Raw genomic sequence first — 26,651 nt, forward strand, 5'->3', positions numbered from 1 at the left:
TAGAGATGAATCAAAGCTAAAGAAGAGAGATATGTTAGATTTAATTTAGATTCAATAAAAGTATTAACAGCATGTGATAATTGGTTGACACTAATAAATTTTAACAGCAATAAGTACAGAGTTTCATATTAATTTTTCCAGAATTCCCTGTGTAAATACAAAATGACTCAGTAACAGTTTGAGTGGAAAATACCTAAGGATTTTAATTGACCATAATCTTATTATGAGTGAGAGATGGCTGTAAACATATTTGAGCAGACATACCCTCTAAAGCAAATGTGGCCATAATTCCCTTGGATTTATGCTGGTCACACCACATAGAGAACAGTCAGTTCCTGTTCCGGATCCCACTTTGAGAATTATGCTGACAAACTAAAAATTCTGCTAAGAAAACGATCAGGGTGGTTAAGGGTTGGATACCACTAGGAAGTACCTGGGAGGAAACTTACAAAGCTCAGCCCCAAACAAAAAGTCTGGGGTGGGGTGCGGGGAAGCAAAGCTCAATTAAGGAAAATAGATTGAGGACACTTAATGGAGTTTGTGAAGGGAGGAGTGTGCAGAATTTAACTGAATATAAAGAACTTCCGAAACAATAAAAGGTACTGACTTATGAAGCAGAAAGCTGTCATCACTGAGAAGGTGAAGCCTGTTCACTAGGAATGTTCTTGGGGGATTCTTGAATTGGAAAAAAAAATATGTTGAATTAAATCAACTTTAACTTCTTGTCCAGCCCTGGCAGTGTTGCTCAGTGGTTGAGCGTCACTAGGACCCAGGAGATGGCTGTTTGATTCCCGGTCAGGGCACATGCCCCTGTTGGCCCTGGGTCCCCAGTCGGGGCGTGCAGGAGGCAGCCGATCAATGACTCTCATCATTGATGTTTTTCTCTCTTCCTCTCCCTTCCTCTCTCTGAAATCAGTAAAAATACATTTTTAAAAAAGAAATTAAAGAAAAAAACACAAAAAGTCCTTCTCATCCAGGTCTAACACATTGTGCTTCAAGGGCTGCCCTTCAAAACACCATATAGTTCATGGCCTGGTGGCTCGCTGTCCAAGAAGATTCTATCTTGGGGACATTCCGTTGGTCTCTGAGGCTGGGAGGGGGGCTCCTGCCTGCGGCTCACTTGCCGTCAGCTGTCACCCTGCCCTTCTGTTTTGGAATATCAGTGTCAGGCTTCCCGCGTTGGGAATGAGAAAGGGTGGGGTGCGGGGGGGGGGGGGGGGGGGCTCTTGAATTAATCTCAGTCAGTCCCAGGCATTCCTAACCTGTTAGGTCAGTTTGGGTTTATAACTGAAGTGAAAGTCTCAGGTTTCCTCGGAGAGGAAGAGGCACTGAAACAGCTGCAGGACAAGGGAGTGGCCACCAGCTGGAAGAAGCCAAACCACAGTATATCTGCTTTTAAACTGAATGAGTGAACGAACGAACGAATGAACGAATGAATGAACGCATGAACGAACGAATGAATGAACGCATGAACGAACGAACGAGTGAATGAAAGTGCTTGGAGCAAGGCGGAGTTGCCCGCTCCTCTAAGCGCTCTCGCACCCGCACCGGGCACGGACACCGGCCGCCGCCCTAGGTGGAGCTGAAGGGAACAGGTGCGCCTCGCCCGCACCCACTTCTCCGGAGCAGGACCCGTCTCCGGCGTCCGGCGTGCCCAGAACCTATCAATCAAGGCCAGACAAAGGAGAGAGGGGAGGGGATGGGGTGGGGTGGGGGACAGCAGCGGGGAGCCACGTGCACTGCAGATGACATCACTGCCTGAGGAGAGGTTGGCCCTCCCCTTCCCGGAGCTGCCGGCAAACGTCTGTGGGGGAGCAGGAGTGGGGTCGCTTGGAGGGGCTGCTTGGAGGGTGTGAGTTGCGGGGGGCGGTTCCGCGCTGGGGAGGTGTGGGGACGCGGCGGGGAGACCTGGAGGCGCGCCCGCGGCGGCCGAGTCCCCGCGGCTGGAAGGTTTGCGCCGCTCGGAGCTCCGCCCCCGGCGCGCGGGGCCCGGGGCGGGGACGCCTGCTGGGGTGGGGAGCGCGCGGGGCCCGGGGCGGGCGCGCCTGCTGGGGTGGGGAGCGCGCGGCGCGGGTGGGTCCCTGGCGGCCGTGGGGGTGGGGAGCGCCTGCGCATGTCAGGACTGACAGCGCACACGGTCTGGGGGCGCTGGAGAAGGGTAGCTGGGCACCCGCCTCCCAGGGTCGGGGCCCGGCGAGATCGAGGGGCGGGCTGCGGGGAAGGGGCCCCCCTCCCGTCACCGCCACCCCATCTCTGAGGTCTCGGGCCAAACAGCAGCTTCCACCTCCCTCCTGGTCCTTCCGGGCCTCCCGGGGAGCCGAGGGCGCGCGTGGGCGGCACCGAGGTGGAGGGTTTGTAGCTCCGACGGCCGGCGGCTCGGGTGCGGGCACGCCCAGCCGGGGGTGGCCCCGGGCGGAGGCAGCCGCAGCGCGGGTCCCGGCGCGCCCTGGCCGGAGCGTAGCCGTCCCGCGGGGAGGTGAGAGGCGGAGCCGCACGGTCCCCGCGGGCCGCCCGACCGCCGAGAGCGGCCGCGCGGGGTTCTGCGGAGCGGAGCTCTCGCCGGGGCGCGCCCGGAGCCGCCGCGCACGCGGCATCGGGGCCCGGGCGCGCGGGAGGCGCTGTCCGCGGTGCTGAGCCGCTCCCCGGCGCCCCGAGAGCGCGCGGAGCCCGCGACCCCCGCCCGGCGCGGGCGGCCCGCGGGCCGCTGCCAGCCGAAGCCGAAGCCGCAGCCGACTCAGCAGCCCCGCGGGCCCCAGGCAGGGCGCTTTGCCCTGCTTTCAGCCCGAAAGTCGCCCCCTTGGGGCAGTTCGTCCCAAAGGGTTTCCTCGAAAGTATCTGAGAGGGCGCAGTTCCTGACCGAGGGAACCTCTCCGCCTACCCCGGAGCCCCCGCCTGAGAAGATGCCCGCCTTCAACAGATCGTTTGCCCTGGCCTCCTTGGTGCTCATCCTCTGGGGTAAGTACGGGCGCCCTGCCGCGGCGCAGGAGGCACTAATCATGCCACCCATAGGAACGCCGCCGGGCCGCCGGTGGCAAACGGGCCTGGCTGGCTTCCCTCCGTGGTGCCTGCGGGACGTGGGATGCATGAGGTCCTGAGGCTGGAGAAACGCTCCCCAACCCCCTGTTGCTTTATTTCTGAACAGGCTCGTCCACCCGCCCTCTCATTTGCTAATTATCCCAAAGTATTTTTTCCCCCTTTGCTAAAAGGGAACGCAGGCATAAAAATTTTTGGCTGCCGTTACATTTCTCAGTGAGGAGTGACTTGGAAACCTTATTGGGTCTTTGAGGGAATTTCTACATATTAAAACTAGCTGGGTGCATGCATTTTGAGGCTGAAAATACTTAAGCTGTTGCTCCATCTGCTTAATAAGAAATGCGGGGGGGGGGCAGGCTTCAGTCATTGGCTGCGATGTGTTAAATAAATTGGCACCTGAGAACTGCATCTTTCTTTTTTTCATGACCATGGTGTTTGGGGAGCTGGGCTTTTGCTTCCAGTGATGAGTACTCGCTTGCTTGGTGCTGTGAGGGCCTGAGATGACTTTCTCCCTCCAAATAAGGGCATCCTGCACTTGCCACAGTGAGGCTGAGCGAGTGAGATGAGACAGGGACTCGGAATGGGGTGCCTGATGTGAGTAGCGGGGGTTAATGAGGCTACGTGACACTACCTGAGTGTGCAGTTGAGAGAATACTTTGCTGTGTATCAGCGTATGCCTCAGTGGCTGAATGTGTGCCCTAGTGTGTGTCTGAGCATCTTAGAATGGATATCTGAATGGATTGGTGAGGACACTGGGCTGTGCGTGTGTCTGTGTGTGTGTAAAGAGTTGTGTAGTTCTGGGTATCTCTGCCTTGGTTCTCTAATGAGATCCTCAGGGGGAAAAGAGGTGTTTTTCAGTTGATATATTGCTTGTATATGATCTTAGTGACCTTCTTCCATGCTAAAAATTAATAAGTATAATTAGAAGTGATTGTGCCAGTCTGCCTTATTGACACTAGGCATGTGGAATTATGCTCCCATGGTTGGCATGAAACTCCCTGTGACTGTGCAGTGGCAGATATGCTAATGGGACTTCCCTCTTTGCCTTAGTATCACTTTATTAAACCTCTGAGATGAACTGCCGGCATTATCTCGGTTTTTCATGTGACCATAGACACAGAGCCGAGCCGAGCTTCCTGTTGAACAAAATGCCTGATGAGACAGTCTGGGAAGAAAGAGGAGGGGGAGTAGTGGCAGACCCAAGGAATGCCAGTCCCAAGGACAGACTCTGCCATCCAGCCCCAGTAGAGGGCACTAGACCTGGAGATGAAGCAGACACAATAGGTTGCCAAGGATCTCACCTGCCTTGGAGATTTAAAGCTGGGATTTTCTCAGGGGAGGCTAGACTAGGGACATGGGAAATGAAGTTGTATAGAAGGGTTGGGGTGATATTCTGTAAAGCCTTTCTTCCCAACTTCGAATATAAGTTTTAGGGTCCCTGCCTGAAACCCAGTGGATGGGGAAAGCATTCTACAGACCAAAGACCTTTTGATTAAGACTTGAAAGGTGTAGACTGGAGTCTTAGCTCTGCTGCTAGCTTGCTATGTAACAACCTGGTTCCTCATATGTAAAGTTTGGAAGTCGGTGCTGATGACATCTGACATACCTTTCAGCTCCACATGAATGGTAGGGAAATATTTACAGGACATTACTAAAATTGGCAGGGTGTCCATTCCTCTCCTCACCCTCATTCACCCCAAAATAACCTGTGGAAGAAGCGTGCATGTTTCACCCATCCTTGCTGTTTCTCAGCTTATTCATAATTGAACATTGGTTCACCAAACTGGAAAGATGCAGAAACAAAAGAGGGGTGCTTCAGGAATCTTGGTCACTACATGTAAGAGAAAGGGCCTGGCTTCACAAAAGAAACTTCATTTTATTTGCATGAATTTCAGTATTGGAAAGTTCTTACCTTAGATGCACCCTCCCTTCCCAAGGTGATTTTTCACATGATGCAAAGATGAGTACAAATAATCTTTTCCATTCTTTTACTTTCTGCACATATTGAAAAAGGTTCCCTTATTTCCTTTAATAATGCATATACTACTACTAATAATAAATAATAACAATAACTAATGAAAACCCTATACTTGTCTGGGGCTTTATAGTTTACAAAGCACCGTTACTTTTCAATCCATTACTTCTTTTGGCCCCCATATCGATCCTATGGGGTAGTCAGGAGAAGTAGTATCATTTCCAATTTAAAGGTGAGAAAAGGCACTCAGGAAGGGAACAGGGCTTCCTAGAGAACTCTGGTCTTGGATTTGATTCTCCCAGTGTTTGTTCTAGCACTTCTTATGAACACATTGCTGCTCTGCAGGATTGCCAGGTGGACACCTACCCTCTCATCTCTTCTCTGAGCCACCCTTTCTTCCTTCCCTCCCCCATGCCATTGCATTTTCTTTAAAAACAAAACAAAACACAAAAAAACAATTAGAGAGAGAGGGAAGGGGGAGAGAGAGAAAGAGAGAAAAATATAGACTTGTTGGTCCACTTATTTATGCATTCATTGGTGGATTCTTGTATGTGCCCTGACTGGAGATCAAACCCACAACCTTGGCATATCGGGGCAATGCTCCAGCCAACTGAGCTACCTGGTCAGGGTGCCATCGCCTTTCCTAGGGCCTCACTCATCCTTCAGCTTCTAGCACCTTCTCTACTCTCCCTCTGCAGGTCTACAGTCCAGATGTCCACTGTGGGGGAGTGTTTTCCTCTCTTCCCCAGTGGCCCTTCTTGCATCCTGTCTTTTCAAAGCTCTGCTAAGTGACTGGCTAATCTGATAGACCAAGTCATTACAGGGTACTAATATCTGCACATAACTTCATTCATTACTCTTTGGGGGAAGTAGTTACATTCCAATCAAGCATTTATTATCTTAATGCGAAGGAAAGCATTCTAGGGAAAGCTCCCAAGGAGCAAGACAGCGATGCCCAAATAAGAAGACGATCTGGGCATATTAGAGGAGTTTGTTCACTATGCATTACTAACCACCTCACCATAAGTTGATGCTATTCCTTAGTTAAATATAATCACATTAATATGTCATATTCTCCCTTCTCATAAATTTCCTCATTATTACTATGGAAAGTGGAAAGGAGACCAAAGGTGAAGTGACGTATCCAGATTATTCCAGGACTTTATTATTTATAGTCAGCAATGTGGGTTGAACACCTACCATTTCTACACTGTACCACGTGCAGGCTTTTCTTGGATATCTAGAGTATCTAGAGGATTTCAAAGAAACAGGAGCAGTGGTGTGTGGAGACGCATGGGGTGGAGAACCAGACCACCTCTTGATGGAAGGAGCAGCAAGTCACAGTGCAAAGGGCAAGCAACCTGGGTGAGAGGACTCTGAGGCCACTTTGCAGCATAGTATCCAGGACCTCACAAGGAGAGTTTCTGTGCCTTGAAACAGGACTTGGGCTAGGAGGAGGGAATCAGTGGGGCCTGCTCTCTGCCGGTACCTTGGGTTATTGTCATCTCAGGGGTAACTCAGGAAAAAGAGAGGCCGCCATCCCACATTCACCAGCCTGATGGCATATATTCTGCCCTTCCTCCTTGGACTATAAATGAATGAACTGTGCTCCTATTTAAGACCAACTGATCTACTCCTTTATTAGAGCACATCACCTCTCATCTATTCAAGGATGTTAATCCAGCAAATTATTCCCTTTCAAACTCCAACAGCTTCTCTACCACCTCATCCAAGCAAAACCACTGACCAGCTCTCTCTGATCACGTACCAGCCTCTGAGCTGTTATTTTTGCTCCCACCCTGACGCTTCCTCACCTCTTTAGTTTATTCTCAACGTAGCCAGTCATGTCATGCAATTTTATATAAATCAGATCATGTCATTCTTCCACTCTGAACCCTCCAGAGCTCCCCATGTCCCTCTAAGCAAAAGCCGAAGCTCCAATCAAGGCCGACAAGACCAGCCTGCTCTGGCCCTGGCCTCTCTCTCCTGCCCGTCTCCTCTAGTCTCACTTTGTTTCCTGGACTTTATCATGCTCTTTGCTTCCAGCAGACACACTCCCCCGCTAGGCCCCTTGAGTTGCTGTTTCCTGTGTCTGGCACACTTCACACAGTCACACAACTGCTCCCCAGTCCTTTCCTGCGGCACCTGCTTGCTGCCCTGTCTTGGGGAGGCTGTCTCCAGTCATCTTACGCCCTCCCCGTCTCCTCCATTCTGTTTCATTTTGTCTCATAGCACTCATTGCAGTTTAAAGTTGCTTATTTTCTCTCTCTCCCCCCTAGTGCAGGCGCCATGAAAGCAGAGGTGGCCTCTGTGTCGCTCCCTGTTGTATTTGGTGCCTGGCCCCCAGCAAGCTGAACAGCGAGCCTAGAAATGAAGGGTTTTTAAAATAGCATCAGCAAGTGGCATTTGTGTAAAGCGCACCTGCATAAATTATTCCATGGAATTTTCATGGCAAATCTATTTGATAAATGTTATTTTCAGCATTTTTGTTGGTGAATAGATGGGTCTCAGAGAGGTTAAAGAGTAAATCAAAGCCAGGCCTTCAGCTGCCAAATGCCACCTTCATCCTGCCTCGACGCCTGTGACTGTACCAACCTTGGAACATTTTCCATTCTGCTTTGGAAGCCATCCTGGCTGAACCAGCTTCTCTCTACCACAGCTCCTTTTCCTCCTGTTCTCTGTTCAGCCAGGCTGGTACTCAAGGCTCCAGACTCACCACAGACCATGTGCCCGTGAAAGTGGTGATCTGTCCCAGAAGCAGGCGGCCCTCCTGCAGACTTCCTGACAAGACCAGCCCTGCTTGCCCGAGAGTTTGAAACCAGTGAAGTTTATTTTTCCTTAATATGTTAAAGTTTGCATTAGTGCCACTAGTTTTTAGAGTCTGTGTTTAAAAATGAAATTTGTTGCCTTCTAAGTCAGTCAAATATAAAATTTCATTTTTTACTCAAAATTAATTGGTCAGTCTCATTTTAAGCTCTAAGTAAAGCTTCCCTCTGCTTTTAGAAATAACTGTCTGCCAGTAAAGGAGCAGACAAGCCATGTTTTTAGTTCTGTTTTTATTATTAACTCATGAAACGCTAGCACCAGAGGGGCCTTAGCGGTCCTGATGCATGAGCCTCGGCGGTCACCTCACTTCTGCGTCCTACATGAGCGAGTGCACACTCTCTTACCAAAGAGTGTTTTTCCTTTGCGAACAGCTTCAGCACCAGAAAATCCTTTTTTGAATGAGCGAAACTTAATTTCTTGTCACTTTTAGACAGAATCAGTTTCATTTCCCACAGACCTAGTCCTGAGGAGCTCCTCACCAGAGTGGAGCCCAGGCCTCCCCCACCTTGCTCCCTCGGGCGTGCCCTTACTGAACGGCTGCTTTTTGTAGAATCTGACGCCCTGAGCGGATGCTCACGGTCCGATCTGCTCTGAGCGGGGCGGCGGAACTGGCTCTCCCACATCAGGCTCTGTTGCTGTGGCCCACCTTTGCACTTGCCTTGTTGGCAGCCACATCCCACTGTTGGCTCATTCTGAATTTGCAGTCTGATCTCTTTGCCTTCTTTAACGGGCCCGGGCCGTGAGTGTCTGGAGGGCAGGAGCTGTGAGTCCCGACCTCTGTGTCATATGCAAATTGTCCCTCAGTCTGCGCTCTCTCCACATTTTGAAATTTGTCTCTCTGTACTTCTCTGCATAAAGCATTGCCCTGGCCTAGTGGTCAGTCAGCTCACCCCTTTCCGCCTTGCTGCTCCAGTCACCACCATGCATGAGAATTACCGACATTTTTCTTAAAACACAGATGTCTGACCCCTCATATTGTGAAGGACACAGTGGTCTTCACAGCGTGGGTCCTATCTACCTTTCTACCTCAAGTCTCGCCACCCTCCTCTGTCTCTCTCCCCAGCCCCACCAGGAACAATTCCCCTCCTCTGGGAACAGAGCAGCCACTAGTGTGTCCCTCACCATGGTCTGGTTTAACCATACTTGGGAGTGTGTGTTCCCTGCTAGATTCTAAGTGTATCTCAGCCTAGCGTCAGCCTGGCACAGAGCAGGCCTCGGTGGTGGTGTCTGAATGAAGGGGCGCGTGGGTGGTGAGCGGGTGGGCCCACCTCCTGTGCCCGTCTCCCACCTCGGTTAGATGTCTCCGAGGGCAGGGTTCAGGTGTGTGCTGCATGCCATCCCCCTGTTCCAGGGAGGCGTTCAGTCCCTTCTGGGCCATCCGGGCCCCCTCGATGCCCTCCTTGCCTGTTGTGAGCCTGTACACTCGGGAACACAGGTACTTAAGTATCTTCAGACTTATCTCACGGGCCTTCCTTCTCTGTCTCTTCTCCCTCCCTCCTTGTTCTCAACGCCTCCCTCCCGGTGCCCCTCCCCAACCCTGCCTGACCCCCCCTCCAGTCAGCGCCTGCTTCCCTGTGTGCGTGGAAGTGCCCTCGGAGACAGAGGCGGTGCAGGGCAACTCCATGAAGCTGCGCTGCATCTCCTGCATGAAGAGGGAGGAGGTGGAGGCCACCACGGTGGTGGAATGGTTCTACAGGCCCGAGGGCGGCAAAGACTTCCTGGTACGCCCGCCCGCTGGCCTTCCTGTGGGTGCCTCTGTGTGCGCTGGCTCCGGGAGTGGGGAAGGCTGACCCATGCCGCAGACGCCGGCTCTTTGTCTTCAAAGCACTGGCTGCTTCTCAGCAGACCCTGGCAGCCCCAGTTCCCGAGCCTCTGTGGAAGGAAGGGCGCTCGGGCAGCTGTGGGACCCCTGGTCACGAGAGGGGACGGCCGAACGAGACAGCCGGCCCTGAAAGCCTACTCTGTGCTAGTCGCCTGGCAGGACTGCCCGGGGGGAGAGCTCGGAGTGTCAAGCTTGAGGCCGGGGCTTTTGCTCCACTCACCTTCCTCTGCTCTCTTACCTTGCTGTGTCCACATGTCCTGATACCTGTGTGTCTTTGCCCATCTTTCCATCTTTGCTCTCCCTGCTCCTTCCTCCGAGGCTCCTCATCCCGCCCCACCTTGGCCCTTGTAACCTTGGCCCCTGTAACCTTGGCCCCTGTAACCTTGGCCCCTGTAACCTTGGCCCCTGTAACCTTGGCCCTTGTAACCTTGACCCCTGTAACCTTGGCCCCTGTAACCTTGGCCCCTCTCCTCCTGTGCCTGCACACGCATGTTCCTTTTCCTGCCCTCAGCGCCCCTACCCCATCTTCCCTTTTGGCCCTGCCCTCTCCCACCCTCTGCGTCTCTGCCTGCAGATCTATGAGTACCGGAATGGCCACCAGGAGGTGGAGAGCCCCTTCCAAGGACGCCTGCAGTGGAACGGGAGCAAGGACTTGCAGGACGTGTCCATCACTGTGCTCAATGTCACCCTGAACGACTCCGGTCTCTATACCTGCAACGTGTCCCGGGAGTTTGAGTTTGAGGCACATCGCCCCTTTGTGAAGACCACACGGCTGATCCCCCTCCGAGTCACCGAGGAGGGTGAGGCTGGGCCACAGGGTCTCCAGAGTCCCTTGCCCTTGGGGGAGGGAGAACAGTGGGTTCCACACAAATGAGACCTTTGTAGAGTGCAAAGCCCATGTATTTTGGAGTGGTGGTTTCTAAAACGATCACCACTGACTTGTCTTCCTTTCGTGGCCCGCCTCCTGCAAACTGCCCGGCCAGCTGGCCTCTGCCTTTCCTCAGAGCAGAAAGGCCTGGAGATGATAGTACAGTGACGTCTCCCTAGTCATCGACCCTCATTCCAGGAGAAAGGGGACAATCTCCTAGAAGCCGCAAGCTGCCGAATCAGCCTGCCTTCCTCTCGGGCCTGGGCTGGCCCCTGCCTCAGTGGGCTCAGAGAAACTTGCCCTGCTGCCTGTAAGCCATGCATACCTCCAAACCAGCAGTGCTCAGCTCCAGTCAGCCTCCGAATCCCCTGCAGACTTCTTAAAACTCGGCCTTCCTGGTTCCATGGGTGGAACCTGAGAGCTTGCATGTCTAACAAACTGCCAGGCGGTGCTGCTGCTGCTGGGGCGTGACTTGGAGAACGACTGCGCTAAACCAAAGTGTCTTCTGTCCTCCTGCACAGGAATCACGCAAGCAACCCCTCTCCCACCTGCGGCACCTGCATCTCATCACAAAACCTCATTCCCAGTTGAGAGAAGGGGAAACATTGATAGCTCTCGAGTTTTAATGTAAAATCTTCAGATTTCCTAGAGCTAATTCCTTGTTAGGGCAGGAAGTCCTTTCTCAGGTCTGACTCAATGTTTCTGTTGCGGTCAAGTCCAGGAGTCGCAGGAACACGGAACGTTCTCCTGCATGTTTTTGTTCTGCCTTCAATGGCCTCGGAACTGTGGCGCCCGCCCCTGCAAACGTGCTCCACCTATCAGAAGGGCGATGTGCACAGCTCCCTTTGTGTTTTCTTACCCAGGCTACTGACGCTTCCACTTTACTCAGCCTTTCTCACACACTCAATTTCCAGCACATTCTTAGCATTCTTGCTACCCCAAGATGCAGTTTGGTGAAGAGGCAAAAGGTGTGGCATGAAAGAAAGGTCAGATTAAAGGTAGGCCTCTCCCTAGAGAAGGACCCCAGGAGTCCAGCTTCCAGGCCGCACATTTATTTTTTGTCATGTTTTGTGATAAAATTTATCAAGCAAACTTGAATGTGAAAGACAGATGTCACGATCTAGACAATGTGACTAAAAGAAAAGGTAGGTCAATTCTGAAAGGTCAGAAAGACTCTCAGGCCACTTGAATCTGGATGTGATGAGCCACTTCCACTCCCAGCCATCGCCTTGTAAGGGGAGGGTTGGACTGGAAGCTGTCTGAAGTACTTTCCTGTTCAGAAGCTCCAACCTCCAACTCTGGTTGCACCAGGGTGGGAGCCTGGCACCCTCCACCATTCACCACCAGGAGGCCTGTGACTGCCGGATGCCAGGGAGGGGCCTCTGTCTCCACCTCCTGCTCTCTCAGGCCTTCGCCTCCAGAGACCCTCCCACAGCTAAATGGAAAGAATGGCAAAGCTGAGCCAGTGCCTGCCAGGCACCCGAGCAAGGCTTGAGCAAAAACAGAAGGAAACCCAGTTTGTTACCAGAGCCAGAGTGCCTCGGGTTGTTAGGTTCCAGGCAAAGAATCACCCAGGGGGCTTTCTCTCTGCACCACTCTCACAGGTTGGGGTGCATCTGGCGCATGGAAGTTGGCGGGTGCAGCTCTGGTGCCTCTTTCTGTGGCTGGGAGGAAGGGCTCAGGGAGGGCCAGGGGCTTGCCCAGGACACGAAGCCAAGGAGCACCAGAAGCAGGGCTGCGATCCAGAGCTTTTGCCTATCAGGCAGCTGTGTCCATGGCATCCTTTCCTTCCACCACCATCCTAATTCCTGCCGCTTTTTCTTTCTCTCCCTCTGTGGCCCCTCGGCAGCCCTCCTCCAGCCCCGACACCCACTGCTCCCTCCGACTGCTCAGAGCCACGCACGCTGCCAGGGCACACGCACCACCGCCCACCCCTGGCCCCAGAGATCTTCCTGGCGTTCTGTTCACGCGGGGCTCGCCCTGGTGTAGGCTCTCGCCTCTCAGCTCTAAGACAGAAATCTGAGGCCCCTTCACCTGGAGGCGACTGGCAATATGGGGACAGCTTCCTGTGGTGCTACTTCTGGGCTACTGCATTTAAAAAGAGAGAGGTGCTTTAAGCCGAGCACATCAGAGACTGGCCATAGCAAGCCTAGGAGAAGACACGTGGCGTTCTCCTGTGTCCCAGGCTGCGGCGATGACCCCGAGCTCCAGTTAGGAAACCTGGACGAACCTGGAGCCCTTGGACTGCTTCTCAGAGCTACAGGTCGTGATCGGCCACACCGTGCTTGTAATGGGCAGGGCCTGGAGGGTGACTGGGGCTCTAGGAATACGCAAGGACCAGGAGCTGGCCAGGAGAGAAGCGGCTGCATCCTTCCTTCCCACTAGGAAGGCCTGTGCATCAGGCCAGGTGCCATGTATTATGTCTTCATTCTCATTTTTATTGGTCATGAAACAAAGACGACCAATATTTATATTCATTCATCCAACAAATACTTTCGGAGTATTTCGGATCTTCTAGGACGAGACAACCAGCTGCCGGTTCAGAAATGAGTAAGACGTGTTTTCAGTAGGCACACGGTGCGCAGAGAGGACAGAGACGCATCACAATACGGCCCGAGCAGCGCTGCCAGGGGCGGATGAAGAGAGCACAGGAGGAAGGGTGTGGACAGCGAGGAGAAGCCCAGGGAGGCTTCCCGGAGAAGGGGGCTTCGGGGAGTCTAGAAGAATGACCGGGAGACTGAAAAGCAGGAGGAATGTTGGGACGAGGTAGCAGTGGGTGTGAAATCAATCTAGGAAGAGGGGAGAGGAAGCAGAAATGTCCACAGAGCCCCAAAGACCACAATGTGTATGAGGAGAGAGGTTTCGCTGGATGAGAAAGGCTGGATGGCACATGGCCTTGCAAGCGATACTAATAGAAACCGGGCTTTATTCTGAGGGCAGAATGGGACCCTGAAAGGTTTTAAACAGGGGCATGGTAGGCTCCGATCTGTGCCTCAGAAGTCGAACCTTGAGGACAGCGCGGTTAGGACATGGACTCCTCCAGCCTCACTCCTGTGGGCGTGGGAGCTGGGAAGGTCCTCGCGGGGACGCGCCCCGTCACCGGGCGGCCGACTGCACTGGCCCCGCCGTGCTCCTGACGCTCTCCCCCTCTCCACTCTAAGCTCAGGGGACAGAGGCCGAACTAAGACGTATTACTTACATCTGTATAGACATTTAAATGTCACAAGATATTCTTAAGTACATCGGGTAATGTGATAATGTAAATTATTTTCGTCACTTTGCAAATTAAGAAACTGAGTCTCAAATAAGGGAGATGACTATTCACACACCAGTAAGTAGCAAATTGGGGCCCGCTATGTGCATGTCGCCTGGTTCCAGGGTCCCTCCCGCTGCTCATCTTCCCCACCCACCGTCCAACGTCGGTGGGAGTCAGGAAGAAAGCTGGCAGGACGGCCAGCGGGTGTTCAGTTCCTTTGACGTGCTCGGTTCCTTCGGCCCCAGCGCCGTTTAAGCCGTTCTCGAAACAGGCCCCACAGAGCTCTGAGCCCGATGGCGGCCGGTTTGTCGCCCATTCTGAGCCTGTTCTCCCTCTTGCAGCTGGAGAGGACTTCACCTCGGTCGTCTCAGAGATCATGATGTACATCCTCCTGGTCTTCCTCACCTTGTGGCTGCTCATTGAGATGATATACTGCTACAGGAAGGTCTCAAAGGCCGAGGAGGCAGCCCAAGAAAATGCGTAAGTCCAACGATGCCAAGATGACGACAGGTGGCACCTTAGCGCGCGCTCTCCCCGGGGAGATGCCAAGCAACGTACATAGCCACCACTTTCCCCACAACCACCTTTGAGGTGTCCGCATCAAAAATACTCATTGTACAGAGGAGAAAACAGCCTGGGCGAGTTTGCCCAAGGGAAAGCAAGGCTTGAATTCGGGCCTGCTAACCCTCGGCCTGTCCTCTTAACCAGTGATGTAAAGCTCATCAGCTGCACCACAGTCCCAGGAATTAGCATTATGATGACCATTTTATAGATGCTGGAATGGGCTCGTAGAAGGTAAGCGGCTTGCTGAGGCCACACAGATGATGAGAGGAGAGGCTGGGACTTGAACCTGAGCCTCTCCATTCCCAGTGCCCAGGCTCTTTCTGCCTCTGCTGTGCACCACGGAGCTCGTCAGGCCACCTGGGCACTTCATTAGTTCCAGGCAACATGTTTGTCCCTGGAGCTTGGGAGCAATTAGATATCTGGAGCAGGGGCTCTCGTTCTGTGTCCAGACGATACCTTGGCCACTTTTGCCCAGGCCCCAGTCACTGAGGAGTGAGCTCATGTGAGAAATAATGTGGTTTAAGGGATTAAGAGACCATGCTGGCCTGTTATTTGGGGAGAGGAAAAATTAGAAAAGAACCCTCAGATTTACAAGGCTCACAACATTGCTGAGGTAATAACCTAAAAACACTAGGCTACTACCACCTAGAAATGTTTACTAAAATAAAGCATCATTTGCATGATATCTATGATCTTAATGAAGAAAAAAATTACAACTGACCAGATATGGGGATAGATAGAATTGCTCTTCTGGGGGAGGCTGTCGTTCCTGGTGCGTTAGGTGCTTGGATTTCAGTGCTTGGACAGGAAGTGCCCACATGTGGACAGGAAGTTCCCATGCTTGGGCAGAACGTGCCCACAGTGAGGCTGGCACAGGAAACAGCTTGAGCCAAAGCCCCCAGGAGAGCTAGGATCCTCAGAGAGCTAGCGCTCACACAAATGATAGATCAGGACATAATCAGCCCACCAGCCCAGGGAAAAGCCCCAGAAACTTATCCATCTTGGTCTGACTCCAAGTAAACAAAATAAAAGATTCTTGAGAATCAGTAACCATAAGCCTGCTCTCACAATGTTTGGGGTTTGAATTTATACTACTCACATGATCCAGGAACCTCAAAGCTGAGAAATTCAATAATTTAAGTTAAAAAAAGGCTCCCTAGCCAGTGACAGCCATGTAGAAACAAATGGAGGCCATTCTGAAGAGACCACCTCTGGCCGAGGCTTACAGGATTCCCCGGATAAAGCGATGCTGAACCCGATTTCACAGTCTGATCCCAAACTGAAGGGCACAGCAGGACACCACCCAGCATGGGCAAGAGATGGAACGAAAGGCAGGACTAAGTCCAAGAACTTCAGACACAAGAAGGACCTAATAGAATACAGAAAATAAGTTTGTTCAAAAGAGTTGAAGCAATAAAAGAAGGAACCCAAAGCACAAGAATATAGTAAGTTGCTAAAAAAAAAGAACAGGCAGATTTGAATAAGAATTTTAAAAACTGGAAATGAGCCCAGCCAGCGTGGCTCAGCAGTTGAGCATCAACCAAGGATCCAGGAGATCATGATTGGATTCCCAGTCAGGGCACAGGCCTGGGTTGCGGGCTCGATCCCCAGTCAGGGGCGTGCAGGAGGCAGCCGATCAATGACTCATCATTGATGTTTCTATCTCTCTCCCTCTCCCTTCCTCTCTCTGAAATCAATAAAGACATATTTTTTAAAAAAAAATTGGAAATGAAAAATACAGTTGAGAGATGCAAGAGAGCTGTGTGGAGAAAGCAGCACAGGCGGACACTGAACTTGCCCCTCCCATGAGAAAAATCAAGTACACACATTTATAGAGAGCAATTACTCCTGAGAGACAACGGGAGCTATACGAATAGCTTCTGAACAACCAACGACGGCAAGAGACCAAGTAGAGAAGGCCGGGAGCCCGAGGGAGCGCTGCGGGAACTCTCTGGGCCAGAGGAGCCGGAGCGCCCTTGTTTACACTGCCCTCCGCTGCCTTTGGGCAGCAAGGAGCTCTGCTGGGTGCTTTGCCGCCTGGGAGCCAGCAAATGAACAACTGGGCTCCACCACAAACACTGGCCTCCCTGCAGGGAGCCGCTCCACTCAGCCCCACGCTCGGGCAGCTGGAGCCCTCCCTGCCTGGCTCCCGCTGGCTTCCAAACCCCGTGGCACACGGAGCCTAGAAAGAGGTGGCTTCTACACAAATCCACTTTTTGTACAATAAACGAGAGAAAGGCTGTAAGCAGGCTGGGAGCCACAGGAGCCGTCCCGGGACTGCGGGAGCTCTCCAGTTCAGAGGTGCCTGTGAGCTACGGCTTACATCCCCTTCGACGTCCACATAGCGTGGGTGAGGGCTCTGGCCAGGTGCTCTGGCCTTCCTGCAAGGTCGCTGCAGTGTGTCCTGGGACACATCACTGGAGCCCACCTTGGCCCCGAACAAAGGGAGCAAGTAGGATCAATAAAACATTACTGCCTGCACCCGGCCTCCCCACCAACAGCCACTCCAGCTCGGCAGGCCAGTGCCCCGGACGCTCTCAGCACCCGACGGGCTCCTGCCAGCCGGCCAACCACCTGCACCCAGCCTACAGGTGCCACTTTCTCTGGAAGGCTGCTTTTTCAAGACTGGGAGAGGGAACTATTTTATCTAATTCACATAAACAAACATAGAAAGTCAAACAAAATGAAAGGACAGAAGAATACTGTATCTCTCAGGTGAAGGAACAAGAAACATTCCCAGGAAGAAACCCTCAGGAAACGGAGATGTGTGAGTACTTTGCCTCATAAACAATTCTAAGAAACTTGGCGGTGGACTAGGAGAACTTGGAGAGCTTCAACAAGGAGTTAGAAAGTACGATGAACCAAGTCGAACTGATGGGAGAAGATATTCGCCACTGAAACATCCAATAAGCAATTAATGTCTAAGATACATACATACAGAACTCATCCAACTTAACACAAAAATAGAGAAACAATTCAGTTTACAAATGAACAAAGGACATGGACAGATGTTTCTCCAAAGAGGACATACAGATGGCCAACAGACATATGGAAAGATGCTCAGTGACACTAATCACCAGAGAGATGCACATAAAACCACAGTGAGGTCTCCCGGCAGACCTGTCAGAATGGCTGCCATCAGTAAGCCCACAGCAAGTGCTCGTGAGGATGCGGGGAAAAGGGAGCCCTTGTGCACTGTTGGGATTGTAGGTTATTTTAGCCACAGTGGAGATTCTTCAATAAAATTACAAATCAGACAGGGAGCAATGCTTCGGGAAGCTTTGTTCTTGAGTAACAAGCTCCGCGTTGGGTGCTGTGTGTCGCATTCCTGCCTTACCCCCTGTGCCAGTGTGGGCTTCGCACCTTGCTTAGTGCTCTTCTCTGTCTGAAGCTGGGGCCCAATAATGTGTGGTCTCAGCCACTAAGACCTTTACTTTCATGTGTAGGGAAAAGGCCCATTACTTTTATGGTATGTGGTATTTTATTAAGGAAATAACTTTTTCAATTGCTAACGGTTGCTTTTTTTCCATCAAAATAAAACTTGTTTAAAAATTAAAAATTAGAGGTGCTGTACAATCCCGCAATTTCACTTGAGTATTTATTTTTAAAAAAACCACACCCCAAAACACTGATTCTAAAAGATATATTCCCCCCATGTTCATTGCAGTGTAGCTAGTAATAGCCGAGATGTGGAAGCCACCTAGATGTCCATCAGTGGGTGGCGGATAAAGGTGTGGCACATGTGCACAGCGGAATAAAAAGAATTAAATATTGCCATTTGTGACAACATGGATGGAACTAGAGAATATTATATTAAGTGAAATAAGTCAGAGGAAGTCAAATACCATATGATTTTAATATATGTGAAATATATTAAAAATTAAAGAAACAAAACAGAAAAGACCTAGAGATATAGAGGTATATAGGTTGCCAAAAGGGGTGGGGGGAGGAATGGGAATAAAAATAAATATATAAAATTAAAATAAATAATGACAACATCAAATGCTGGCAAAAAAAGGAGGAGGGAGGAAGAGAAGGAAGAGAAGGAAGAGAAGGAAGAGAAGGAAGGAAGGAAGGAAGGAAGGAAGGAAGGAAGGAAGGAAGGAAGGAAGGAAGGGAGGGAGGGAGGGAGGGAGGGAGGGGAGGGAAGGGAGGAAAGGGAAGGGAGGAAAGGGAAGGGAGGAAAGGAAAGGAAAGAAAAGGAAGGGAAGGGAAGGGAAGGGAAGGGAAGGGAAGGGAAGGGAAGGGAAGGGAAGGGAAGGGAAGGGAAGGGAAGGAGGGAGGAAGGAAGGAAAGAAGGAAGGGGAAGGAAGGAAGGGGAAGGGAGGGAGGGAGGGACGGAGGGATGGAGGGAGGGAGGGAAGAAAAGAAATTGGAGTTAGGTGAGGGTAAGTAACATTGCCAAGGCCGCTGTGAAGTGGGGTGGAGTCTGTCTCCGGTCAGGTTCTTCTGGCTCCATCTGGCCCCCTCCAGGGGATTTAAGGCCACAGCTTTTCCTGAATAATATTGATTGATGGTGGTGACGCATTAGCACATGAAACCAGTCAGACCTGGCCTTTCTCTGTCTTCCTCCCCAAATCACACCCAGCCCAGGAGCCTCTTCTAACCACTTTTCTATTTCACCTGCTCTCACCTACCAAGCCGCCTAGAATCCCCAGCCTTTAAAAAAGCACTCATTTTGTTTGAATCACCTCAGATAACTCCTATTTAAAAATTCTTTATTTACACCTAAATTCCCCAGGGACTGCGGCCAGTGACTCCTCGGTCTCTCTCCCCACAGTGATGCACACAGCGATGCTCAGTACGAGTTTAGTGTTGGGAGGATTAGGAAAAGATGGAAACCAGGCCTCTATGCAGCCTGGGGAGCTGTGAGCTTTATGAGCTCTGTTTGTGAGTCTTCTCAGTAAAGCCCTAGACCTCATGGTCTGGCAAGAAGAGGAAAAATAAAAAATAAATAAAAAGAAAAATACAGTCACTACAATTTAAGACTCCCATGGATTGGCTCACCAGAAGATAAATGTAAAGATGTTACACAGAATGAAGAACGGAGATATAAAAAGATGAAATATCACAAAGAAACATGAAAAATGAGAAGATCCATTAAAGTAGAACAGGGAACAGGGAAAGGAAACCATTTCAGATACAGTGGCCAAGGACAGGCAGGGCTTTTCAGGTTAAAAGCACAAGATATCCTGAGCAGGATAAACACATATAAACCGAAACCCCAGCAGCGAGCATCTTTCGGCTGACCAAGGGCCGCTACTGAGACAACCTACAGCAAGGGTCGTCTGTGGGCCTCGACTTTAGAAGAATTGCCTATAATCTCTTCAATATTACATGGGCGATCCTTCGTAGTGGACTAGGTAAATACAAAGAAAAAAGAGTAAGAATCAGAAAGAAACAAAGTAAATTATCATTATTCATACCACTATGATCACCTGCGTAGACAATCTAAGGGAACTGAGGGTTGGCGAACTATTAGAACTAGCAAGAACATTCCACAAGTTTGTTGATATAAATGAAAATATAAAAATCACTATATTCTAGCCACTAAAATTTAGAAAAGCATTGAAATATTTAAAGCATTAAATTTTTTCAATTATAATAGCAACAAATACTCTCTGACAAATGTGCAAGACCTTCAAGGACAAAATTACAAAAGTTTACTGAAAAACTTAAGAAAAGATTTAAATGGAGAATACAACGTTACTGTTGCGAACATAGTAGTTCTCTCCAAAATGAATCTGCAAATTTAATTAAATTTCAATCAAAATATTTCCTGGATTGTTCAAGGAACTAGATAAGCTGATCTTAAAAGTCACGCGGAAGGCCAAAGGACCCAAACTAGCTAAACCAAGGGACAGCCAGACAGTAAATACTTTAGGCTTTGCAGGCTACACAGGGTCTCTCTCACATAGTGTTCTTTGGGGGTTTTTTTGTTGTTTCTTTAAATATATCTTTATTGATTTCAGGGAGAGGAAGGGAGAGGGAGAGAGAGAGATAGGAACATCCATGATGAGAGAATCATCGATAGGCTGCTCCCTGCACGCCCCTCACTGGGGATCGAGCCCAAAACCTGGGCCTGTGCCCTGATCCCGGGAATCAGACAGCGATCTCCTGGATCATAGGTTGATGCTCAACCGCTGAGCCACACCGGCCGGGCTGGTTTTGTTTCTTTGCTTGCAACCCTTTCATCGAGTAACAACCCATTGGCCGTAGTTTACTGATTTCAAAGAAAGAATAGGAAGTTTGGGGGAGGTGGCTGGCAGGACTTTTCCTGCCAGATGTGAAGATTTCTTAGAGCACTGTCAGAGCAGAGTCTGTGGTACTGACATAGGCACACATGTAGACAAGCAGAAGCAAACAGCCCCCAAGTATGTGGCCCACGTGGCAGAACAGCCACTGAAAAGAGAGTGGGCTGTCCACAATGGATGGGGACAATTCCCTAGCCGCATAGGAAATAAAGTAGATTCCCTATCTCTCACACTAGCCAAAAACAAACTGTGAGTGGATTTAAAGACAAGGTAAAATGCAAAACATGAAAACTCTGTTAAGGGATATAAGAGAATATCTTTGTTACCTTGGACTAAAGAGGATTTCTTCAGACAGAAAGCAACAAGGAAAAATGATCATTGGGATTATACTATATACAGGGGTGGGCAAAAGCAGGTTAATAATAATAAATAATACAAAAATAAGTAAATAAATAATACAAGACTAAAGTCTGCTTTGTGTACTCATAATTGTAAATGTACTTTTGCCCACTCCTGTATGTCAAAATCACTTCTTCATTATAAGAATCCATAAGCAAAATTTAGAAACAAACAGACTGGAAGAAGAAAATTTCAAGATATGAAATCAATGAGAAAAAGACAGATATCTCAGAAGAAAAACTAGCAAAGCAAATGAACAAATTACAGAAGTAGAAACCAAAATAGCCTTAACCTTATGAAAAGATGCTCAGCTTCAGCAGTAATCAAGGAAGTGAAAATTACAGCAACTATAAACTAGAATTTCACACCCACCAGCTTGGCCAACACTTCAGTCTCACAGCACTAAGTCCCGAAAACACTGTGGATAAATGAGGAGATTGCTGGCGGAAGTAAAAATCAAACACAAACTCCTATTATTCTAGCCCACCGCAAGGGCCCTTTAGCGTCCCGCTGGGAGGCACAGCCCGAGGAAGTGCAGAGCTGTTCCGCGGACACCGTCGCTCCTTCCCTTTTCTTGCGTTCTGTACCCACCTCCGGGTACAAAAGTACTGATTCTCTTCCCCCATTTGTCCTCCTACAGGTCTGACTACCTTGCCATCCCTTCAGAGAACAAAGAGAATTCTGTGGTGCCAGTAGAGGAATAGAGGGGTGACTCGAGGTGATGTACAGGCTACGAGGGGGAAGGTGGATAGGACGGCAGGTGTACAAGTGACAAGTCACCCACCATCAAAGTGGCTTTAAACCTGGGCCCTTAGGTTAATTTCTACCCTCCCCAAGCCCCCACCCTCAGGATACTTCTTTAAGGTCGGGCCCAAATCACGAAGCTCTGTGTGGTGTCGGACCCTTCAGGTGAACTGCTGTGGCCTGAGTGTTGGGGCAGCTGGAACTCCTTCCCCCAGTGACAAAGGCATAGTAGTTCTCCCTCTCCCTCCCCTGTAAGGACTGTGGATTTGGTCAAGGAGTCTTTGGCAGGGCTGGACTCGGCTGGAAATGCTCAGCGAGTTGTTTTATCATTGATAGGTGACCTGAACACTGAGGGCTTGGATATGCCAGGTTCAGTGATGTCAACAGCATCAGGAGGGTGCCCCAGAGGCCACATCGCTTCCCATCCTGCATTCACCCTTCAATTCACGCCTCATACATCCACTCGCTTCTGACTTCCTAACGCCATCGGACCCCTGCACACCATGAGACTTTGCCAGAACTGAGGAGCCGACATTCCCACACAGACTCAACCTCACCCCATCTTAGCTTTTAAGCAAGCGGCACCCATGCCAACTGGACTTCTCCCCTTGCGCCGAATGACCTTGAACAAGTGCTGGAGGTGGCGCGTCCTCTGTCCGTTACTGTCTGGAACTGGCTGCAGGCAAATGGATGTTTTAAGGAAGGAAGCAAGAGTGATTAGTTTAGGTTAAAGCAAAAGAGTGGCACGAGGTGGAAGCTTCTGGTCAGTTTTTCCAAGGTCCTGGCCCACTAGACTAGCGCATCAGAGCACAGCCCGCTTTTCTAGGTTCGCCACTGATGGAAAGTTCCCTAAGCATGGACTCAATGTTCTCTGGAGCTTGGTACCACGACTAGAACTGGTGAGGTCTCTAAGGCCTGGGTTAGTCTCAGTCCTTCAAGAAGACAAGGACAAGAGACTTGGGAAGGGTTTAGCAATTTAAGTGGCTTGTAAAAGTCACACATGTTCACGATCCTGTTGGCATGTATACTCTCCTGCCCCCCCCCATTCTCAACCAACCCCCACGCCAAGTGAACATGCCATATGAGTAGCTGGGGAGCCCTATTTTCCTGTGGGCATCGGAACTGAAATTCCTAAGTTCTTCCTCTCAAAACTTTTGTGGATCAATATTATTGCTCGTGCTATGGGAGGCAGCTGAGACTCAGGGCTCAACTTGACTTCAGAGGATAAACTGGAGCAGGTGAGCCGTAGGTGCTGCCGGGTTAAACTGCCCAAGGTGGGTAACTTTGTTTTAGAAAAGACTTTGAAATTGAAATTGGCTATGACCACGCCTCTTTCACAAGCACGGATTGGGGTGGCTTGACCAGCTGATGTTAACCCTGATTCCGGTAGCTAGAAATTATCCGAGAAGGCAGAGAGGAAGACATGAAGTAGGCTGAGGGATTTCCTTAGCGACAGGACTGTGAACCTGAATCATCCTCAGAAGAATGCACCTTGGAGCGATATTTAAGAAACGTGGGTGACAAGCAAATGAGTGACGTGATAAGGGAGGGACGGGGCTAGGTGGCTTCCAATATTGCACCTGGGAATCTATAATGTCCAGGTTTTCTTTTCTTCTTGAATTTGGGAGAGCAGATGAACACTGGATAGACTTGTCAAAATCTTTTTTCCTTTTAATGGAGTGATTGGCCCAAGCGTAGGAAGTCCTTCAGCACCTAGTGATGAGAAGGAGGATGCTTTACGAAATCTAAGATGAGCGTGGCTGGGACTTGATGAAGGAGATGGCCCTTAGATTTGCAGGAATTTATGGGGAAAGTCTGTACTTTGATGCTTTGAGCCTCACCTGAGAAATTCATTTTTTCATCTCTTCCATCCCTGGGGAAGTACTTAAAATAAGTCCTTGTTCACATCTTGAAGAAAATACTTTCAATAAATTCAAGGCCCTTCTCATTGGCAATTTCCCACATAATCTTTCAGAAATAGGGGACACTATATAGATTTTTCTCACTTTATAGTTGGGGAAACAGGCCTGCATAGCTGAGCTTTTCCCAGTCACGTGGCTGGTTGACAGCAGAGCTCGAGTAGAAGCAAGCTCCTTACTGCATGCTTTCCTCTTGGTTCCAGGGGACCATGCATCTGACTTGTAACCAAGTCATATGCATGACTACCTCTTTTTTCCTTTAAAAAAACAAACTCAAATGTTTCCTAAGTGGTTTTTAATGGAGCTGAATACTTTTTTTTTTTCCTTATGTATCCTTTGCAAGTAACCTCCCTATTTTTGCTTTTCTAACTTCTCAGCGTTAATACTTTCATTAGAACTAATGGTTTACAAAGCATTTTCATTTCTATTATCTCATTTCTTCTCCACAACTAGCCTGTGAGGTAAATATTACTAATGCTCACGTTACAAATGAAGAAACTGAGGCCGTCTGAGGCCAAGTAGATTTCTCACACCCTTAATTCACACAGTTGGCAAATGGAGAGCTGGAATCCAGATCTTCTCACTCATAGCCCAGTTCTCTTTCCACTTAGATCACAGTTGCTCCATTTCCTCTCCTTTGCTAACTTCCGTCTAAACTTTGCCTCTCTCGCTATCCTGAAATATTCAACATCTCTCAGCCCTAATCCCACTCAATTGCTCCCTCTACCACTTTGCTTCTTGGCAGATGCTAGAAATGTGCGTTGAGTCAATCTCATTTCAGTTTTACCTTTCTAGTTGGTTTGTGTCTCATTATTTCTCCTGAATTGCAATTAAACTCCTTCCTGGGAGACTTGATGATGACTATAAATCTGCCAGGCACTGTGACCACCAGCCTCCTCCAAATCCTTGCCCACTGTTTCTCCTTGTATTCCTTCAAGGACTAAATGTGCATTGTGCTTGATCTGCATGCCGTTCTTATTAAAGGGCTTAGAAATGTTCTCAAGGGCTATTATCACTTTAGGAGCCCAATCTGTTGCCTTGGTGCTAGATATTTCCCATGACTGATCCTCAACAACACAATTCACTAAAGGCCAAGCGAGGCTGGGTCTTATTTCCCTTTTCCTACTGCTTAACAGCCATGAACTTGTTTGCTCAACTCAACTGGCCCCTAAGCACTCTGACCGACTGACCTTTACTGTTAGCCTCGTGCATCACAGCCCCGGCTCCCGGGTGGGAACGCTTGGTCAGTGCCTGTCCCTGCCCCAACCTTTAGTTTCAGTCTATTTAAAACCATTATCCTCTATCATTTTTCTATCCCCAAACATTTACACACACAGATTTATGATTCTCTGAGCTTCTGGTTTCCTTAGATGCCAAACTAGAAATGTTCGTATGGGAGTTTTCAAAGCAGGAATATGGACAGAGCAGTGAATGGTTAAGAGACAGCAGCCCCTCCCCCAACACTACTAGATCAAAAAGGCAAGTGTCTCAATGTGTGGACCCACTGACATAAATCAGAGGGCAAGGCCACGTAATTGCTTCTTTGCAGAAGCAGCAGCAAGAGCTAGACACATTTCAGATACTCTGGGTTCCCCTTTCCCAAGTTAGCACAGAAATGAAAGAAACAAAAACAAACACAAGCCTTCCTCTCACCACCTTTTGTAAATGAGAAATCCCTAATGCAGTGAATTCATCTGGTCACTGCAAACCCATGGGAATAGTATTTGGTGTGCTCACTGCTCCCTTCATCTGTTCATTCCTCATCTCAGCACCACTGTGTCTAGCGCCATCGAGACCCTCCATGCGCCCCATGGTTTTAGGTCTGAAAAATATCCTCACCCAAGACTTTGCTAATCTCTAAAACTCTACCGTGGTAGAGAACTCGTGTTTAGTTTCCTCCTTCCTTGAGTTTATAGTAGGACCCAGTAGGTAAGCACTTTAAGCAAGTCTGAGTTGCAGACCAGACTCAGTCCTGGTGTCAAGGCTCAGGCCAGCTAAGCCGTGACACCAGGAAGCCTCTGTCACCTGCCCCCACCCCCCAGTCACCATTTGGCAAGAGCGGCTATCTGTTGGGCAGTGTGACGATGGGGGGGTGGGGTGACTACCCAACTGCGAGTACCCGGTTTGTGAGGCGCCATCAAACACAATTAGCAAACTTAGTCTTGCAACCTGATGGACTCAACCACACTGTCACTTTCACATTGCCTTTTCTTGATTTTCCACAGCCATTATTTTTCTGAACTTTAGAGATGTTGTTTAGACCACCCAAGCTCTCCAACCTAATGCCTGTTATGTCGTGTTTTTCAGTAAACTCCCTGCTCACGTCAATAAAGTCTCTAAACACTGCTGCTCTGGTTTTACCCACTGGTGAATAGCACAGGCGTGTGTGTCAAGTGTACTATGGCTTCTACACACCTCCCAGCCTGCGTCAGTTCCTCGGTGCACCTTCAGAGGACACATGCCCATAGAACAGAAAAGTCAGTAGTCTAGAATATATGGTGAATGTGTGACCTAGCCTCTCCTTTCCCCCTTTCGTCCCTACCCCAACACAAAGGAATCCAAATCACTTGTGTTCTCGCCTGCCTGACATCAAGTAAGTTTCCTACCAGGTGGCAAAGGGCTAATTTCAAGGAGGACCTAATGACGGGAGGGGCCACACTTGCTTACCTGTTCACGTAAGTAAGGCAGTAAAGCCACGCTGCCTCCCAGTGCCCATCTTCCTGGAAGGGCCAAGTCCCCAAGAGGGAAAGTCTCAAGAAATTGTCATCAGGATTCGCAGTCCAAAATACTCTCCTATAATTCAAAAGTGCTGATCAACCATGAAATTAAAAATTATTTTACTATGGTACCAGCCACTATTCTAAGAAATTCACACACATTTTATATTACCTCCAAAAAAATTAAGGCTTAGAGTAGCGAATGGGGCCCAGTTGGTAAACAGTGATAGCGTCATTTGTACCCAGGTCTGATTCCTAAACCTCTTACCTATGA

The 26,651-nt window shown here is 49.7% G+C and overlaps 1 protein-coding gene across 1 annotated transcript; it reads left to right on the forward strand.

Annotated features, from left to right (window-relative positions):
* The first annotated feature begins 2,719 nt into the window (after positions 1-2,719).
* Positions 2,720-26,024, forward strand: SCN3B (sodium voltage-gated channel beta subunit 3). Its single transcript, XM_081123372.1, has 6 exons — positions 2,720-2,955; positions 9,392-9,555; positions 10,231-10,456; positions 14,122-14,260; positions 21,638-21,715; positions 22,078-26,024. The coding sequence occupies exons 1-5, from the start codon at positions 2,901-2,903 to the stop codon at positions 21,699-21,701; spliced, it is 648 nt and encodes a 215-aa protein (XP_080979498.1). The 5' UTR covers positions 2,720-2,900; the 3' UTR covers positions 21,702-21,715; positions 22,078-26,024.
* The last annotated feature ends 627 nt before the right edge of the window (positions 26,025-26,651 follow it).

The sequence above is a fragment of the Miniopterus schreibersii genome (genome assembly GCF_964146895.1).
Source record: "Miniopterus schreibersii genome assembly, chromosome: 20".
Lineage (NCBI taxonomy): Eukaryota > Metazoa > Chordata > Mammalia > Chiroptera > Miniopteridae > Miniopterus > Miniopterus schreibersii.

What these genes read in the sequence shown, in the direction of transcription:
- SCN3B (XM_081123372.1), top strand. Translation starts at nt 2,901, where the DNA reads ATGCCCGCCTTCAACAGATCGTTTGCCCTGGCCTCCTTGGTGCTCATC. An exon ending in CTTGGTGCTCATCCTCTGGG is followed by an intron (nt 2,956 to 9,391) that starts GTAAGTACGGGC and finishes CCCCCCCTCCAG; the next exon opens with TCAGCGCCTGCTTCCCTGTG. An exon ending in AGGGCGGCAAAGACTTCCTG is followed by an intron (nt 9,556 to 10,230) that starts GTACGCCCGCCC and finishes CTCTGCCTGCAG; the next exon opens with ATCTATGAGTACCGGAATGG.